This window comes from Castor canadensis, chromosome 17 (genome assembly GCF_047511655.1).
Source record: "Castor canadensis chromosome 17, mCasCan1.hap1v2, whole genome shotgun sequence".
Lineage (NCBI taxonomy): Eukaryota > Metazoa > Chordata > Mammalia > Rodentia > Castoridae > Castor > Castor canadensis.
The window spans coordinates 57,575,722-57,594,311 of NC_133402.1; the positions used below are offsets into that span (position 1 = coordinate 57,575,722).

At 34.6% G+C, this 18,590-nt stretch overlaps 1 protein-coding gene across 5 annotated transcripts in view; it reads right to left on the minus strand.

Annotated features, from left to right (window-relative positions):
- Positions 1-18,590, minus strand: part of Stag1 (STAG1 cohesin complex component) — a 369,238-nt gene that overhangs the window by 113,441 nt on the left and 237,207 nt on the right. For all 5 annotated transcript variants that reach the window (XM_074059901.1, XM_074059900.1, XM_074059903.1 and 2 more), the window contains 3 exons: positions 10,774-10,897; positions 3,887-3,985; positions 3,206-3,285 (listed from right to left, as the gene is read on the minus strand). In XM_074059901.1, the coding sequence (XP_073916002.1) occupies positions 3,206-3,285; positions 3,887-3,985; positions 10,774-10,897 (303 nt within the window). The remainder of the gene's footprint in view (positions 1-3,205; positions 3,286-3,886; positions 3,986-10,773; positions 10,898-18,590) is intronic.

The window sequence follows — 18,590 nt, forward strand, 5'->3', positions numbered from 1 at the left end:
AAGAAAATTGTTCAGAACTATACCACTGACAAGAGGCTAATACATAAGGAAATCAAAAACTCAACAGCAAAAACCTTAAAACAAACTACCTGATTAAAAAGTGGGTGACAGAATTATCAAATAGATAATTCTGAAAAGACGACACTCAAATTACCAACAAGTATATGAAAAAATTCCAACCAGCACTCATCATCAGGGAGTTGCAAACAAACATGACACACCACGAAATTCTGTCATTTGTGACATCGATGGAAATGGACATCATTATGTTGAGTGAAATAAGACAGGCATGGAAAGAGAAGTATGAGGTGATTTGACTTATATGTGGAATCTAAAATGGTTAAAAGTTTTTATCATAAAGAAATAATGAGGGCTGGTGGAATGGCTCAAGTGGTAGAGTGCCTGCCTAGCAAGCTTGAACCCGAGTTCAAACTCAAGTACCACCATAAAAAAAAAAAGAAAAACCCAAAAATACTAACAAGAAATGATGAATGTTTGAGAAGACAGGAAGGTTTAAAATGATTCAAACGTTATACAATGTATGAATGTGTCAAAACATCACATTGCCCTACTAATATGGAAGGTTATAGTGTTTTAATTTTTTAGTTTTTTGTAGTGTATAAGATGAAACCCAGGGCAATGCATGTTATGTGAGCATCTACAACTGAGTACTACTACTACTATCAGTACCTCACAATTTTTATGTCTTTAGGCATAGGTTAAAAAATAAATTTAGCCAGACACCAGAGGCTCATGCCTGTAATCCTAGCTACTCAGGAGTACTGCAGTTCGAAGCCAACTGGGCAAATAGTTCCACGAGACCCTATGTTGAAAAAAACCCTTCATACACACACACACACACACACACACACACACACAAAAGCGGTGGGGGGGGGGCTGGTGGAGTGGCTCAAAGTGTAGGCCCTGAGTGACCCAGCACCACAAAAATAAATAAATTTAATTAAAAATGTCAAGTTTATTCATGAATGTCTTTGTGAAAATTCTAAAGACATCAAATATAACACAATATTTAAACAAAACAAAAATATATCATGTTCAAATAGGATTTATTCTAGAGATACAAGAGTGGTTTATCATTAGACGAATCTATCAATTTAATTCAGACTCTTTAATGGAAAATCGCAGAAAACTCAGAATACAGAGAAATTTTACCAATATACCAAAACGTACAATAGACTGGGAGTATGATTCAGTGGTCTAGTGCATGCTAGCAGACTCACAGACCTGGGTTCGATTTCCAGCACCACAAAACAACCCACCCAACCAAATGATACCACTGAAACTAAAACACTTTATGTGTCTTCCAACAACACAACTAATATTACTTGCAAATAGTGACACAGTTAATAGTTCTGAAGGTCTTAACTACACAATTAGACAAGAGAGTAAAATAAAAATGATATGGTTAGGAAAGAAAGAGTAAAATTGAAAATGTTTGCAGATGATATAATAATCTACAAGGTAAAAGCAACAGAATCAAAAAGCCATCAGAATGTGTAAGAGTTCTAGTAGGATGTACAAATCAAACCAACATAAAATTAATGGTTTCTACACCTCAGCAATAGTCAAGAGGAAAATACCCAATATTAATCATATGATAATGAAACTACAAAGTATTAAAGAAATAGCCTAATCAAAAATGCACACAGCCCAGTGCCGGTGAATTACACCTGTAATCCTATCTACTCAGGAGGCAGTGATCAGGAGGATGGCGGTTTAAAGCTAGCCCCAGCAAATAGTTTGTGAGACCCTATCTCAAATAAGCCCATCACAAAAAAGCACTGGCAGAGTGGCTCAAGGTGTAGGTAGGCTCTAAGTTCAAAACCCCAGTACTGCAAAAAAAAAAAAATACAAAACACTACACATCTTGATTTAAAAATCTACACTCTATGTATAATAGATCAGATGGTATTTAAAGAAGTTCATCATTTTATGCATAAATAATATAATAAAAAGTTCCATTATCTTCTAAAGTTATAAAATTCAATACATTTTCTTATATTTAAAATCTAACCAAGCCAGGTGTGGTGATACATGCATGTAATCTCAATGCTCAAAAGGTTGAGGCAGAAAATCTCAAGTTTGAAGTCAACTTGGGCTATATAACTAGTTCCAGGTCAGCCTGAGCTACACAGTAAGATAACTGATGCAAAAAACAAACAAAACAAAACAAAAAAACTGGGCAAGTGGACCACACCTGTAATCCTAGCTATTATGGAGGTAGAGACAAGGAGGATCTTGGTTTGAGGTCAAACAAAAAGTTCTCGAGATCTGAATCTTGAACGATAAAAAGTTGGGTGCAGTGGTGCACCCATAATCCTAGCTAAAAAGGAATTGTAAATAGGAAGATTGTGATCAACACAGTTCTAAATTCAAGACCCTATTTGAAAAATAATAAAAGCAAAAAGTCCTAGGGGTGTGGCTCAAGTGGCAGGGCACTGAGTGGCAACTCTAAGACCCTAAGTTCAAACCCCAGTACAGAAGGAAAAAGAGCAAGCAAGTAAACAAACAAAAACTCAAAACCCAAATTTTAGCTACTTGAAATTAGCTAAGTCAATTTTAAAATGCAAAGAGGAGACAATCTCACCCAGTAAGAGAAGAGGTCATAGTCCTATCATATAATATATATTATAAAGCTACGATGATTTAAGAAGAAAAAAAAAAGCATGGTTTTAGGTCAAAACAGTAAAAGGAGCTCAAGCAACAGCTGGTCCCCATATAGATATTCAGTTCATGCTAGACGCTTGGCTCAAATCATAGAGCACCTGCCTCACAGGTGTCAAGCAGAATTCAAACTCTGGTACCACCAAAAAAAAAAAAATTACCTGCCAATTTCATTTGTTACTTCTCTATATTCCCAAAAAAATGTATCTGGAAAAAAAAATCTAACCTTTCTGAAGCATTCTTTCTCTCTGACTATTGTTTTAAATAGGAAGGACATTACTTCATTTCTATTTCTCCACACTGCATGACAGAACTTTCACCGAGAAGAAACAGGTAACAGTCAAAATGAACAACAAATAAATAATGAGAAAAAAACTGATTATAAGCAGAATGGTAAAATGTAAAAGTAGAACCTAAAGTGATAAAATATATTTAAGTGTTACACGTGTGAAATATATTAGTAATGCTGGAAAAAAGGCATTAAATATCAAAAGATTAAATTATTAGCAGATATACTTACTGAAGTATCAGTGTAACCAATCGAATAGCTTCCACAGCAACATCATATTCTTTATCAAGCGTCATTGACACAATACGATCCTGAAGAAAGTTATAAACAAACCAATCATGAATGCAAATAAGCCAAGACAGACTTAAGGTACTGTGTTTTGGGGCATATACCCAAACGCTAATTACACAGTAAGTGGAAAGCTTTACTTTTTAACTTTATTTATTTATTTTTTGGTGGAACTGGGGTTTGAACTCAGGACTTCGTGCTTGCAAAGCAGGCACTCTACCACATGAGCCACACCTCCAGTCTGAAAGCTTTACTCTTAAAAGTGTATTATTATAGTCCTTATACAAATGGGGTGCTAATATAAATATTTGTAATTTAAAATCTTTCTTATCAACTGGCATTCCCTAAACAGTGTGATAAGTAACCTTCTGTTACACAAGTAATAACTTATAAATATATACATGAGTAAAATTCTTATTTTAATTGAGAGTCTTCTTTCAAAAGTAGTAAGTAAGAACTCATGGTGGGTATATCCACTGTAAAACAGTCATTCATCTATTTCCTATGCAATTACTTAAAGAAGATAAACAAAATACTTATTATGGTAATGTCATTGGCCACACTATCTATAACTTGTATTTATAAAGTGAAAAATAAAATAAGCGCACCATTCTTGATACTGACCTTGAATCGATTAGTAAATAGCTCCAACTTGGGAAATAATTCTCTATTGGTATATAGGCTCTGTAGAGCTTTCAAACACTTCAGCCTGACTTCCCCTTGCTTCAGAAATACAAACAAAAACACAAAAGCAGCAGTCATTTCCATGATACAAGTATTAAAAAAGACTAAGGTCTGTATGAAGAATAAAATAAATTTCAGCTTAACCACTCAACTAATTTCATATTGTAATTCAATACAGGATGAGACCAAGGAATTGCACAGTCTGTGTTGAACTTATGATTAATAAACTGTGCACTGAAAATCATTTAGTTACTTGTGAGTTATACCTTTTCTAAACATTTATCAGCTCTAACTGATCATGGACTGTTGATTTTTTTGTCTATGATTATAGTTAGAGAAGGATATGTTCATTTGTCCTGTATGTAATTATGGAATAATTCTGTGGAAAACCAATTTCATATTAAAGGGTCATCACTTATTTATATAACAAATATTTACTGGATGACTGTTACATTCCCAGAGAGACACTTAGAAAAACAGAGGCAAAAAATACAGTGTGAAGAGTCCTGGGGATGCTATTTACTACTGAATATCTTTAATAAAGTCAATAATGTGGAGTGGAAAACACTGGTAATCCAAGGGCATTCACACCATCTAGATGTCAAAGGATTCAGGAGTGATTCAAGTTTTTATGCTCCAGAAGAAGTACTGTAATGTTATAGTACAAGTCCAAATTCTGGAGTCAGATAAAACTAGGTTTTATTTCCACTTCTATAGTTTATTAGTAACATGTGAGATGGCAAATATATCAATCATTCTGATATTCAATACTTGCATTTAAAAAATTGCTCTAAGGATTAAAGGCAGGGTATGCTGGTAAAGTTTTACCAACCAGTTCTGGGGAAAAGAGTCTGACTTGTTAAATTTGTAGATTTTTTGCAATGTAAATATCTCCCATGGCCAGTATCGAGTTACTAATGAAACATCAAATTCATTGTGAAGAGATATGTATGATCACTGTCTTGCAAGCTCTCTTTCAAGCTCTCTTTCAAGCCACTTCTAGATATCACTAAACGAGATGCTGGTTCCCAGTAAGAGTTAACCCTCAAGAGGAATCTGAAGTACCTGTGCCAGATGGTGTTGATGTCCCAAAATCCCCTTTTCATTTGGCTAATTCTTTAGCTTCTGCCTATGCTGGCTAATAAAGGCTCACGTCTATAACATGCTGACCAAATATGACAAGGGCCACCTGGCACAGAGATTTCTTTCTTTCACTTTATCTACAGTCTCACTATATAACACAGACTGCACTTAAACTCATTATGTAATCAAGGCTGGTCTTAAATTCACGATCATCCTATTTTACCCTCCCTAGCGCTGGGATTATAGGCTTACACCACCATACCCAGCTTGGAGATTTTTTTTCTATTGTTCTCTTTTTTATTGTGTATATTCATTGTACAAAGGGGTTTCATTGTGGTCTTTCCATGTAATATAATGTGTATATAAAGTACTTTAATCAAATTCACACCTTCTTTACTCTTGCCTGCCCTCTTCTCACCATTTTAAAGCAATTTAAATAGGATATGTTATTCTATTTTCAGTACTTTGAGCCCCTCTAATCTTCCCTCTGCCCACTCTCACTAGTTCCCATTCCTAAACAACCCCCATTTTAAACCTGTCATTTTTTTTAAAAAAGTTCTAGATTCAGCATAGAACAAAGAACATGTAGTATTTGTCTTTCTCATCTGTCTTATTTGGCTTAAAGTGGTGATTTCCAGTTTCATCTATTTTCCTGTATGACACAATTTCATTCTTCTTTATGGCTGAATAACACTCCACTGTGTATACATACCACATTTTCTTTATCCATCAGTTGATGGATACCTAGGCTGTTTCCATGGTTTGGCTATTGTGAATAAGTGCTGCAATAAATGTGGGTGTAACAGAATTTCTGCTTTATGCTTACTTAATTTCCACTGGGTATATGTCCAGGAATGGTACAGCAGGATCATATGGTGGCTTCAATTTTTAGCTTTTTTAGGAACCTCTATACTGATTTCCATACTGGCTACACTAATTTATACTCTCCCCCTCCAATCCTTGTCAACATTTGTTGTTGTTTTCTTTTTCTTTTCTTTTTTGACAGTACTAGTTTTTGAACTCAGGACTTCTTGCTTTCTAGGCAGGTTCTCTACTGCTTAAGCTACACCTCCAGCTCTCAAACCATCTTTTGATGTTAAGAGTTGCAGAATTCAAGAATACTCTGCATCCAAAGCAAGTCTCCTAAGCCAAAATCAGGGATATGATAGGAAACCAAGTGAGTTTGAAGGGTATCTGAGTAGTTGCTGGTGAGAACCTTGAACTTTTAGTTTCCCCTTAATTTGTGGGCTACAAAATATGGCTCATGCCCCCTTGATAGACGATGCATGACTCCTGCCATCCTACCTTTCCCTGAAAGAATATGTGCGAGCTTCAACTGAGGCTGGTATCTTAAGACAATGTGAATACCCAACTTATGACCTTCCCTACTTCCCACTGGACAAAGATCATATTTTAGCATGGATGAAATGGGAAATCTGGCTTCTAGCAATGGAGATGGAAAGATACTAAACACCAGAGATAAGGTAGCATTACCTAACCATTATAAATACAAGAGGTGTGTGTGTGGTGGGGGAGCGCATGCCATGGTTTAATATGGTTTCTCTCTCAAAACTTCATATGCTATAAGTCTGGTCCCTAATGTAATGATATTGACAAATGGTGGGTCTTTAAGAGGTAAGGCCTATTGGGAGGTGACCAGGTCATGACTAATTTTTTGAAGAGATTAATGTTGTGGGGTTTTGTTTGTTTCATTGTGGTTATTTTTAAAATTTCGAGACAGGATCTCACTAAGTAACCTAGGCTAGCCTCAAACTCCCAAGCTTCCTGCCTCAGCTTTCCAAGTAGTGGGAAGATAAGAGTATACCATCCCACTAAATTAACTCTGGTCTCACAGGAGTGGATTAGTTCTTGAGCAAGGAGATGGCAATAAAAGAATGAGCCTGGCCCTTCCCCAGTCTCTTGCTTCCTCTCTTACTATGTGAACTCTTTCACATTCATTTCTATTATGTGATTCCATTCACCATGTTTGACCTACCCAGAAGGGCCTCCCCAGGAGTTGGCCAGATGCAGCAGCCTGAATTTGGACTTCAGCCTTCAAGTATTCCATCATAGCAATACAAAATGGTCCAGAACAGGGCACATTAATTGTAAAGGAATCCAGTACCACCCCAAAAAACCAAAACCCAAAACAACCACCACAAACTTGTAAAGGACAGAAACAATGAAGGACAGTAAGTGGAGTGGAGATGTATGGAAGTAGCTTACAGAATAAGTATTCCAGGAGGCAAGAAGGTGCAAAGCCAATAAAAGTGCTATGTAATACATAATGATAAAAAGATCAAGAATGGATGAGAAAAGGCTGAGGATAGCTATTCAAATGTAATATTACAACCTCAGATCTAAGAAAGCACAACTGACATCTCCAAATATGAACTTGAAACTAAACCAAGAAAGACAAACTTACCTTAAGTTCACACAGTAAAAATTATAAGCAGAGAAAAGAATATGAACTGAGTTTTATCTTCACATTGTCGGGTGGTAACTCCCAACCTCTCCTCCCAAGTCTTTTTTTTTTATTTTTAATGTATTGATTATCATTTTTACATTTACTCACATGTGTGTATACATTATTTGGGCCACCTCCCTTGCCCCCCCATCTTGGTTCTTCACCTATAATGCATTCATTCTATATCATAGGAATTTCTTAACAATTAAAAGCATATTAAAAAACTGTAAAAGTAACTTTTTGGAGAAAGTTCTAATTTCTTTTTTGATAACTGCTCTCTACTATTCTCTGAAGCTATTTCTATTGTAGTACCCTAAATGCTTTCTTATTTTCCCTTTACTAAAAAAATCTTACTCAAATTTAAATGCTGTTTAAGTGTCTAAATGTATATTAGCTGCTCAATAAATATTTCTGACTATATAAATACATGAAAATAAGAAAAAAGAAAACCAGAAAATAAAAAAATATGTCAGAGAATATTAATTCTTTATTAATATTTGTATAAAACTCTTTTGAAAAAATGTTAAGTGATATTAAAAAGTACTGTGTAACATAATGGTAAACATGATTTCACAGTCAGTTGTACTTATTTTTTTTTTAAGACAGGGTTCTCACTATGTAGCCCAGGATGGCCTGGAACATGTGACCTTTCTTCCTCAGTTGAGATTTCACCATGCCCACCTCCATGAATTGTATCTTTAAAAGACATTAACTCATGTTCCCAGGATAATATTTACATGGGAACAATGCATAAGAGTTAAAACAAATTCAGGTGGACTGTCAAGGACTGGATGTGTTAGTTTGTAGAAGAAGTAATGGGATTAGGGAAAAGGAGTAGTTCTGAGTGGGATGGAATGGTAAAGCTAAAAAGATTTTTTGGTGACATAGAATATAGTCTGAGTCAACACAAAGTAGGAAAATGAATAGGCAAATAGAATATAGATCCTGTTTAAGAACCATAAGGATTTTAATATGGATAATCAAATGTATGAAAGAAAGCATACAAAGAATTCTGCATAGAATGTACTATGGTTTGGATGTAATTTGTCCCTGCTAAAAACTCAAGTATTGGTTCCCAATGTGATGCTGGGCCCTTAATCAGACATTTGGGCCATGAGGGGTCAGCTCCCATGAACAGATGAATGCTTTCCTTGCAGAATTGGGATAGTATTATGAAAGTTTGACCCCTATTCTCCTCCTGCACACAGCCACTGTTCAACCACCATGAAGACTTTATCAGAAGCTGAGCAGATGCGGAGACCATCTCTTGAACTTCTCAAAGTATAAGCCAAAATAACCTGTTTCTTTGTAAATTACCCAGTCTTAGGTATTCTTAGTTCATTGTACAAGGTAAAAGTGAAAGCAGTACAGAGCAGTGTAAACAAACTGTACTGCACAGAGAAAGGCAATTAGGGTCATGAGCAAAAATTCAAAGAGACTAAGTAGTCTAAAACATTGACTACTATTGCTATATTTACATTAGGCATAGTCTATGTGATCCTCAAGGGCAGAACTAAAACAAGTGGATAGAGAACTTAAGAGAACTACTTTGTTAGATATTATCTTTCTACTGACCAAACTGTAAAGTATAAAACTTGTATTTTTAAAAAGCTTGTTTTACTTAGGAGAGCAGACTAGGTAATAACCTCTAAAATTCTAAAATTAAGAGAGAAGTTTTATCAGCTCATTTGAAAGATGTGTAGGATGAATATGAAGACAGAGGTCAGAGTCTCTACAGGGTGCAGTTTCAACCAGACAACTAAAGTAAGAGAAGGAAAAATATTGTAGTTCTCTGAGAAAAAAAGATACAAGGAGATTAGAGTGGAAATGACAAAAGAAAAGTACAGAGGGATCTTTAAAATATTCTAAGTAATTAGAGACAACAGGAGAGATTTAAGAAATCATTCAGTTAAACACACTACTCATGATTTTATCAGTATATAATGGAAATATCTTCCTTTATCTAGACAATAGATATCTACAAAAACAGTTTAGGGATGTAGCTCGACAGCAGTAGGTCTTGTCTAGCATATGTAAGGCCTTGGGTTTGAGCACCAGCATCACAAACAGACAAAAAATCCTGACTGCCTTGTTGGATTTAAAAGTGTAAATATACATATATTAAGGTGGACTGCATAGTTCTACATTTCTTCATAGTGTAATAAAATCTCATTAGATCAATCTGAGATAGGCTTAGTTGCAAATGTCCCAATTTACAAGAGAATTAAATAAACAACCCCCATGAAATCTAGCTTTGGATTTATTACTGTAAAGAAAAGGATATAAATTATTAGGAGAGATACATACTCAGGAAAAAATTTACTACATACTAATTAAGTCTTTCTTTAAGAGAAGTGATTTGGGGTAGGGGAGAAGCCCCTTTCATCACCAAATAAATTTTTGAAGTAATTAACTACCAAATTTGTCTTTATAAACATCTAAGGGTAAAATTATATATTTTTTAAAGAAAAATGTCTTCTAACTGCTATGGCAGTTTTAACATTTCAAAGACAATATAGCAATTTAAAATAAATTGTTATAAAATTTCTCTACTTATGGGCTTGGGGTGTTGCTCAAGTACTAAAGAGCCTGCCTAACAAGTGTGAGGTTCTGAGTTCAAATAACAGTACTGCCCCAAAAAAGATTTCCTTATTTATAAGTATCTGACAGTTCAAGTTATGGAATGTTGGTCATTTTTTATAAAAATTCCAGTAATTCACCATTCCTAATCTTGGTTATTTTGAAGGATTACATACTTAGGACTCAATGTGGATTTCTTTTAAAGTTAGAGATCACAGGTAGAGTTTTAGGTCAAATATTTGGGATGCCAACAAATCTGTTTAACTCTGATAAAATGCTCTACTTAGATACTGTGACATAACCTTACACAAAACAAGGAAGCCCATTTAAGCTAGGTGCAGAGGCACACGCCTATAATCCGAGGACTCAGAAGGTGAAGGCAGAAGGATCAAGAGTTTGATGCTACTCTGGACTGCACAGAAGACAGTCTCACACCAAACAAAATCAAACCAAACCAAACCACAGATATACCAGGCCTTCAGTCTTGATTCAAGATAGCATTCTATCTAAGGGCCATGCATGGCCCAATATCTTAAGTTGTACTGTGATTACCAAGTAAAGTTATTTGGTTGTATCATCTTAAATTTCATATTATCACAACTCTCTAAAAAAAATCAACTATTATAACTTTGATTCTTAGCATGCTAGTATTTAGAGAAGCATAGATATCATCAAAGCTTAGAAGACAGTAACTTACTCTGTCATGAAGAGTCCAGCCAACATATTTTAGATAACTGTCATTTAGGAAGGCATCACTATACATTTTCATCCATACTCCAATCTCTTCAATACAAATGGCTCTAATCTCAGCAATTGCATCACTAGAAGAAGAGAGGGAAAGACAAAGCTCTGATTTATATCCCAAGTCTGGAATGTATTCATACTCATTTTCAACAAAAGGAAATCCTAAATATTATTTCTTTTATTTTGCTTTACTTTGTTTGAGGCAAGATGTCCTCATGTATCCCAGGCTAGGTTTGAAATTGTGAACTCCTGCTTGCTTCAACATCCTGAGGGCTGGCAATTACAGGTGGGTGCCATGGTACCCATCCTACAAATATGATTTCTAATGCTGTATTTGTATCTGTACTCTCCAAGTCCTCTGACTTGAATATCTTCTGGTTTTTATATGGTTTCTGTAAAATAAAAACTCAATGTCATACTGAAAACACCTTATTTTGGCATAAGTCAATAAGGTTTTGGCATAAATGCCAAAATAAGGGAGCAGACAATGACATTCGGAGCTTTCCGAAAGCTTCACAATAATTATGGAGCTGATAAACATGTTAAATCTTGTGCGAAAGCCAGTGTACCAACATCCAAATACTAAATAATTTAGAGCTCAAAAACTGTTTCTCTAAAGAAGGCTAGCAAGTATCTAATGAGAATTAAAAGAAAATAATTTTTATGACCAAACACCAATTAGTTAAATATTGCTGAGGCAAAATTATGCACAAGCCTGTATTTGCAAAGGTACAATAGTTTACAAAACCTAAAACTTTGAAGTTAATTATTGAGAATTAAATTATACATGTACAGGAACAGAGAATAACAATCCAGTTCAGTCTGATGGGAACAATTCTAGTGACTATACTGTGAGACACAAGCAGTACCACCCCAAATGTCAGGATTCTGGATCACTGCCCAGATGTCTCCACTTTGATATAAGCATACAATGTCACCCTCTTGGGATGGATTTATTACTCTAAATTAATCTATGAATCCTTAAACAAATAGAATTGATAATACTTTTACCTAGCTTACTGGCCCTAGCTTAAGAAATTTATGGTGAATCCTAATGTCTTTTTGGCAAATCAATCTGAAAGATTTCTGATTTACCATACATAACTTAAAATTTTTAATTCTCAAATTTGTACAAAGCAAATCTGTCATTTTAGCTGGTATTTTAATATTAAGGCACTTTTCTTGGTCTTCTCGTCTAATAAAATAAGTATTAGTATTCCAATATTTCATTCATTGCTCTAATAAATCTCTGTTCATTTTAGGTTCCTGCCATTACTTAAGAATAAAAATAAGGGAAACTCTTCCCAAGCAATACTACCATCTGTAGTTTCCCTACAGTTTTTAATAATATTTATTTCTCACAGGAAGGTTTATAGCTTAGTGGATAATAGCACAGGCTCTGGAGAAAGTCATCCATCCTGAGTTCAAATTCTAGTTCTGCTATTTACTAGATGTGTGACCTTAGGCAAGTTACTTTACTCTTTATTAGATATCTATGTCTGTAAAACAGTGATAATAATAGTACCTGGAAACATCGGTTTACTGTGAGAATCAAACTACTTAAATATGTAGAACTGTGCCTGGTAATTACCAACCTCCTATAAAAGTTGGCTATTATAATCTCTGATTTAAGTTTTATAAACCCAGTATAAAAAGTAGCTTTATGGGCTGTGGAATGGCTCCAGTGGTAGAGTGCCTGCCTAGCAAGCATTAGGCTCTGAGTTCAAACCCCAATACCACCATCACCAAAAAACAAACAAAAAAAAAGCTTTACAACAAGTGTAAGATAAATGATGCTATTGGGCCTTTTTAATACTGAACATGAATTGCTCAAGGATATCACTTTTGTTATTTTGTTTTATTGTGCTCAAGATTTTTCTAAATATGCAAATTTTCAGACATAAAAAAGGAATAAACAATGTAACGAATAGCTATGTCTCCCATGCTCAGCTAAGAAATAAAATATTACAAGTAAAATTTCCTATATACTTCCTGATAAGTAAGCTATATTCACAAGTATCATTTCCATCTTAATCTTTATGCTTTAACTTCATGTGTATTTCTTTAAATAACTTGAAATTTTATATAAATTTCCTGAGAGTGTCCTACTCCAACTTGCTTTTATTCCCACAAACATGTTTTTGTAATTTATGCATACTGACTTATAACTTCAATATATTAAGTTTAACTTATACTCAGTGATCTTTTCTATGAACATACTACAAATCATTTACACATTCTTTTTCTAATGGGCATTTATGCTATTTCCAAGTTTTTGCTTTTATTAATAATGATGCTATGAACATCCAGATATGTCTCCTTGTGTCTGTGGGTAAGAGTTTCAAAACTACTGCATACTACACATTAGATATATTATGACATAAATTCAATGAGTGGCAAAGAATAAACTTAAGTATGCAGAGAAAATCCTAACATACTCTACATGTTTATGGTTTGGATTTCAAATGTCCATTCTTCTCCCCCGACTCCCACAAAGGCCAATATGCTAAAGATTTGGTTGTCAGCCTATGGTTCTTCTGCAAAGAAGTTAGGTAGCTGGGGCATGTCCCTTGATACAGGGACCCTGGTCTCTTCATCTCTTTTTCCTTAGTGGCTACAATGAAGTAAGCAGTTTCCTCTGCCCCATGGTCCCCATCATGATATATTCTTTACCACAGGTCCAAAGGCAACAGGGTCAAGTGATGATGGACTGAAACCTCTGAAACTGTGAACCAAAATTAAACCTCCAGGCATTTGTCACAGTAACACAAATCTGATTAACACAATGCTGTAAGGCAAGTAAATAATCTTATATGAAACTACTGCATATCGAATATAAGACAAGGTTAACAACATCTGTTAGAAAATGTTTTTATACCTAGAAGTGAAATTACTGGTTGAGGAGGAATGTATATCTTCAAATTTATTAGATAGCTAATAATTTCTGTCTAACCAGTGCCTTCCACCTTTGCTTCTCTGTGGGTTTATCCCATTATTTTAATATAGACTTATATCTCTATGACTTGCAGGGTTGTATACTTTTATTTTCTATAGAGCAACCCAAATAAAAACAAATGATAATAAACCCATCCTTAAAAATGAAACAAAATGCAATTATAAGTCACAACTTTAAAATTCCAAAACCATATCACTGTAGCTCTTAGTCCTATCAAGAAGTACTCTCCATCAAGAACCCATTAGAGTCCCTAGCTGTATATCCTTGTAAAAGTTAATCCTATCAAAAACTCAGGCTTTAAAAAAATTACAAAATCTTGTGAAAGTATGCTGAGAGCAAAAACAACAGGTATGGTATACTGACTTAAATTATAGTGTCCACTACTATAACTGCATACACAATACAATGCAATCATTCTTCAGTCACACTTAGAACTAGTTAATTCTCAGAATTATCACTGATAAGGATATTATGGATAGCTACTGCCCACAGGCCAGAGAAAATAAAGGCTTAGTTTTACCTTAGCAAGGAAATGTTGCTTAAAACATTTTTTAAAGCTACTGCTGTATCTTTGCCTAAATTTGAAAGCCTTTTACAGGGCTTCATGCAAGAAATGAACCCACAACCTTGTGTATGCTAGAAAAAGCATTCTACCACTGAGCTACAGGCCTAGCTTCCACTGCCATTTCTGTCTCATCTACTAGACTCCTATAGTTAATGTTCTTAGAACACAGCTTCTGGATGAACTGCCAATATTTTGATAGAGAACATTTACGAGGAATCTCAGTCCTTGTCTACTTTCAGATACTACTTTGACCCTTCCCATCTTAACTAAAAAAAGTTAATATCCTTTCCTAGATTAATCAATCCCTGCATGTGACCATGTTATATAATCATGGGCTATAGAGTAAAATGAAAATTATTTTCTGGTGGTTTTAAAATATGACCACTATTTCTTTTCTGATATTCCCTCTGGTAAAAATGAATTTCCCTTTTCTTCAGTATGAGCACAATAAATGACCTGTCTCTAATGAGTATAACAAAGTGGTCAAAAAAAGTTTTGACTGCTGAGCCTAGATCAAAAGGACAGTGTGACCTGTATTTCTTGGACCACTTTCTGTGGGGAAATCCACCTTCCATGGCATTAAAGGTGCCCTATTGAAAGTTCCATGGGAATTGGGGCTTTCTGCCAGTGCAGTATCAGTAAGTTGTCTTGGAAGCAGATCCTCTAACCTATTCAGGACTTCAGATGATTGCAGTTTCAAGAAATATCTTGACTGTATCTTTAACATAAAAGCTGTCCATATTAATGAGGTAAAACATGATGTTTCAATACATGTATGCATTGTATAATACTAAATTAGTTTAGGTATCTCTATCTGCTTAAACGTTTATGATTTCTTTAGGGTAAAAAATTCAAAATCCTTTTTTGTACATTTTTGAAATCTATAGCATAATATTGCTAACTAAAGCCTCCGGTTTATAATCTTCTGAAACATTTAAGCCAAAACAAATTATCTAGACCAATTCCAAATTCCTAGTACATAGAAATTATGACATAGTAATTCTTTTCACTGCCAAGTTTAGGGGTAATTTGTAATATGGCAAAAGGTAACTACTATTATTAGTTTCAGTATCATTAAGGATACTTATTCTAATCATTGGCTCATCTGGCTCATAAATTAATTCTCCTTTACTTGAAATGTCAAATACATCAGCAGTACAGTTTTGTGCTTATCCCCATGCCTATGATACCCACAATTCCACTCTGATTACCTACACTGATTCTTTCAGGTTCCAGTGAAATCTTACTCTCTTCCATGATTTCTGTCATACTCTTTCTACTACGGGACAATGCCTTCTTACCCTGAGAGAACTAACATTACATTTAAATAAATGGAGTATATAAGAGTAACATGTTGCTAAGTGTTCTGTGTTGACTACAACATACATTTTATAGAAAATGTTTTCCTTATACGTAAGTCCTTACAATTTCTGGTTTTCATATTACATTTATTTTTTAATACTTAATCTCTATTTCTAATAGCTTCATTTCATTTAGAAAGGAAGTATCTAACTAAGGTATTTGGAAGCTTCCAAAGTGAAGATAAATGTAGGGGCAAAAAAATTAGTACGACATAAAGAAAGGCTTTAAAGACAATCATAAGATAGACTGATTTTCACAGCATTTTAGCACTGAGGCCTTGAAATGAACAGCTTACAAATTAAGGCAGGATATACATTAATTTGAAATTTAAAGAAAAAAAACCCTAGAAAATAATAATTTTGGTAATCCTTTGTTGTAACTCTATCATAAATATGATGTTTCTATGAAAGTTCTTTACCAATCGTCTCAATGCCTTTCTGAAGGAACCTGACCCTTTAATTTATTATCGGATTCTGGATTACTTTCTTAGAAAAAGGGAATTTATTTTTCTGCTTGCAACAAAATGAAACTTAACCCTAGTGGATTTTAATTAAATGTTCTTTTATCACCCTAATGGAGGCTTTCCCAATAAAGATATAGACTAATTCTAATGATTGTAATACAAATTTTGAAAAAAAAAAAAAAACTCTTGGCTAATATGCAGGTACTGACATAATTACTGCTCATGTACAGGACTCTCACGAGAGCTCCAGAATGAGAAATAATTATGAATTCCAAAAAAGGTCCACTACTTAAACTGCAGAATATGAATTCACATCTCAACCAGTTGTTGGTGAAATTTGGCTGAAAAAAAATTACATTTTCCAAAATAGTCCCAGTGCAGACAGAATTTTATTTTTTTAATGAAATTGCCTAAGGAGAAATGAACAGCTGAAGGAGATGCTCAAAATCATACTGCATTCTTTGTTGTCTGCAAATAAGAACTTCAGACTAGAAAGGAAACTTAAAGTAAGATGATCAAAATAAAGTTTCACTTAGAGAGCAATGAATATTAGTGAAAGGGCATTATAGGGAACATGGAAGCATGTAAAATGATGGAGGAGAGAAGAGGATGATTAAAGGTTTCTGAGAGGTAGTAATGGGTACATCTGAAGAGCTGAAATGCTCCACTTTACTAATTAAATTCAATTCCTTCTTTTATCATTTCAGACTGATTGGAGTTATTTTAAATGCACTGAAAATGTAATAAGCTTATGGCTGGGGATATAGCTCAGTGATAAGAATGCAGGCCAACCCGGGATTTAATCCCCAGTACTAGAAAAAAAAAGAATAATAGGTTTACAAAACAGAAATTGTTTTTATCTTACTTTGTTCTATTATTCATTAGTAAAAATAGTGAAAAAACCAGAGAAAGGCACTACCCTCATTGAATCTCATACAAAAAAGGTGGACATAGGTGTGTGCACTGGTACACACCTGTAGTTCCAGCTACTCAGGAGGCTGAGGCACGAAGATTGCAAGTTTGAGTGAGGCCAGCCTGGACAACCCAGGGAGCTCCTATCCCAAAATAAAAATAAAAAAGGAAAAAGTAGGTCAGTTGCCCAGCACATGCAAGGCCCTGGATTTAATCTCCAATAATCCTCCCCAACAAAAAAAGTGAATGTAACGACCTGCACTGCTATGCATTTACACCTTAATATTTTGCTATTAACAGAACTTTAGGCAGTAATAATAGTAAAACTTCAAAGGCACATTAGCTTTAAAAGAAAGACATCTTCTAATTAGTATTCACATTTTAACTACAGGTTTCTAATTAATATTCACATTTTAACTACAAGTTAGGTCAAAGAAGAGCTGCTAGGAAGTAGATAAAAATAACAGAATGACACTGTGCTCAGAATACAATACATCATGGTATTCTCTAAAAGAAGTTCAGTTCAGGTGTTGTGGAATGCACTTGTAATCCCAGTATTCTGGAAGCTGAAGGAGGAGGATTGTGAGTTTGAAGCTAGCTTGGTATAGATAGAGAGAACCTGTCTAAAAACAAAACAATAACAACAAAACAACTCAAAAGAAACAACTCTCCCCAAGGAATACTTCTGAAAATAAGATTTAGAGGTTTTATTGTAGTTTAAAACACAAACAGAAAAGATACCCATTTTTAATTTTCTCAAAAGTGCTGAATTCAGTCCTACACTGAGGTTTCTTCTCTCATTAAGTTTATCCTGGTGGCTTAACAACAAATTCTTTCAACATTTGAAATAACAGTTCTTTCTAGTGGCTTTTAATGCCTTAACTTGATCTTAGATGGTTTTCACATTCACTATGGTATTTTTAGATGTAAAATGTATTTCTTACCTCATCCATACTAATGAAGCTTTCTGAACTAGAAGACTCTCATTTTTAAAAAGTGATTTTGTATAATTTCAGTTCCTTTGATAATAGTTTCTCTCCAATAAGTCTCTTCTTAAAAGTTTTTCTTTCTATCTCCCTCTTTCTGCCTATCCCACTCTCTCTCTTCCTGGGGACTGAACCCAAGCAATGCACTTGCTAGGCAAACACTCTGCCATTTGAGCTACTCCTCCACTTTTAGGTTTTTGAGACAGTGCTTCATAATGTAACCACGATGGCCTCAAACTTGATCCTCCTGCCTCTCTCCTGAGTGCTGGAAATAAAGGCATGCACTGCCAGGCCCAGCTCTGAACCCTTTTGTTAAAGGACTGATGAAGCTCCTGAAATTACCCTTAACATATTAGAAGTGTTCTTCCGTATCTCCTATTCTGTTTAACTGTGGTCTTGAGTAAATTCCAAAGAATCACATGCTCATTAATTGTCACTTTTTAACATTCTAAAGGATATCAGGCTCACCAAACATAAATCTAAGCATATATTTTTTATATTCAGTATTTTATGCCATGTTTTTATA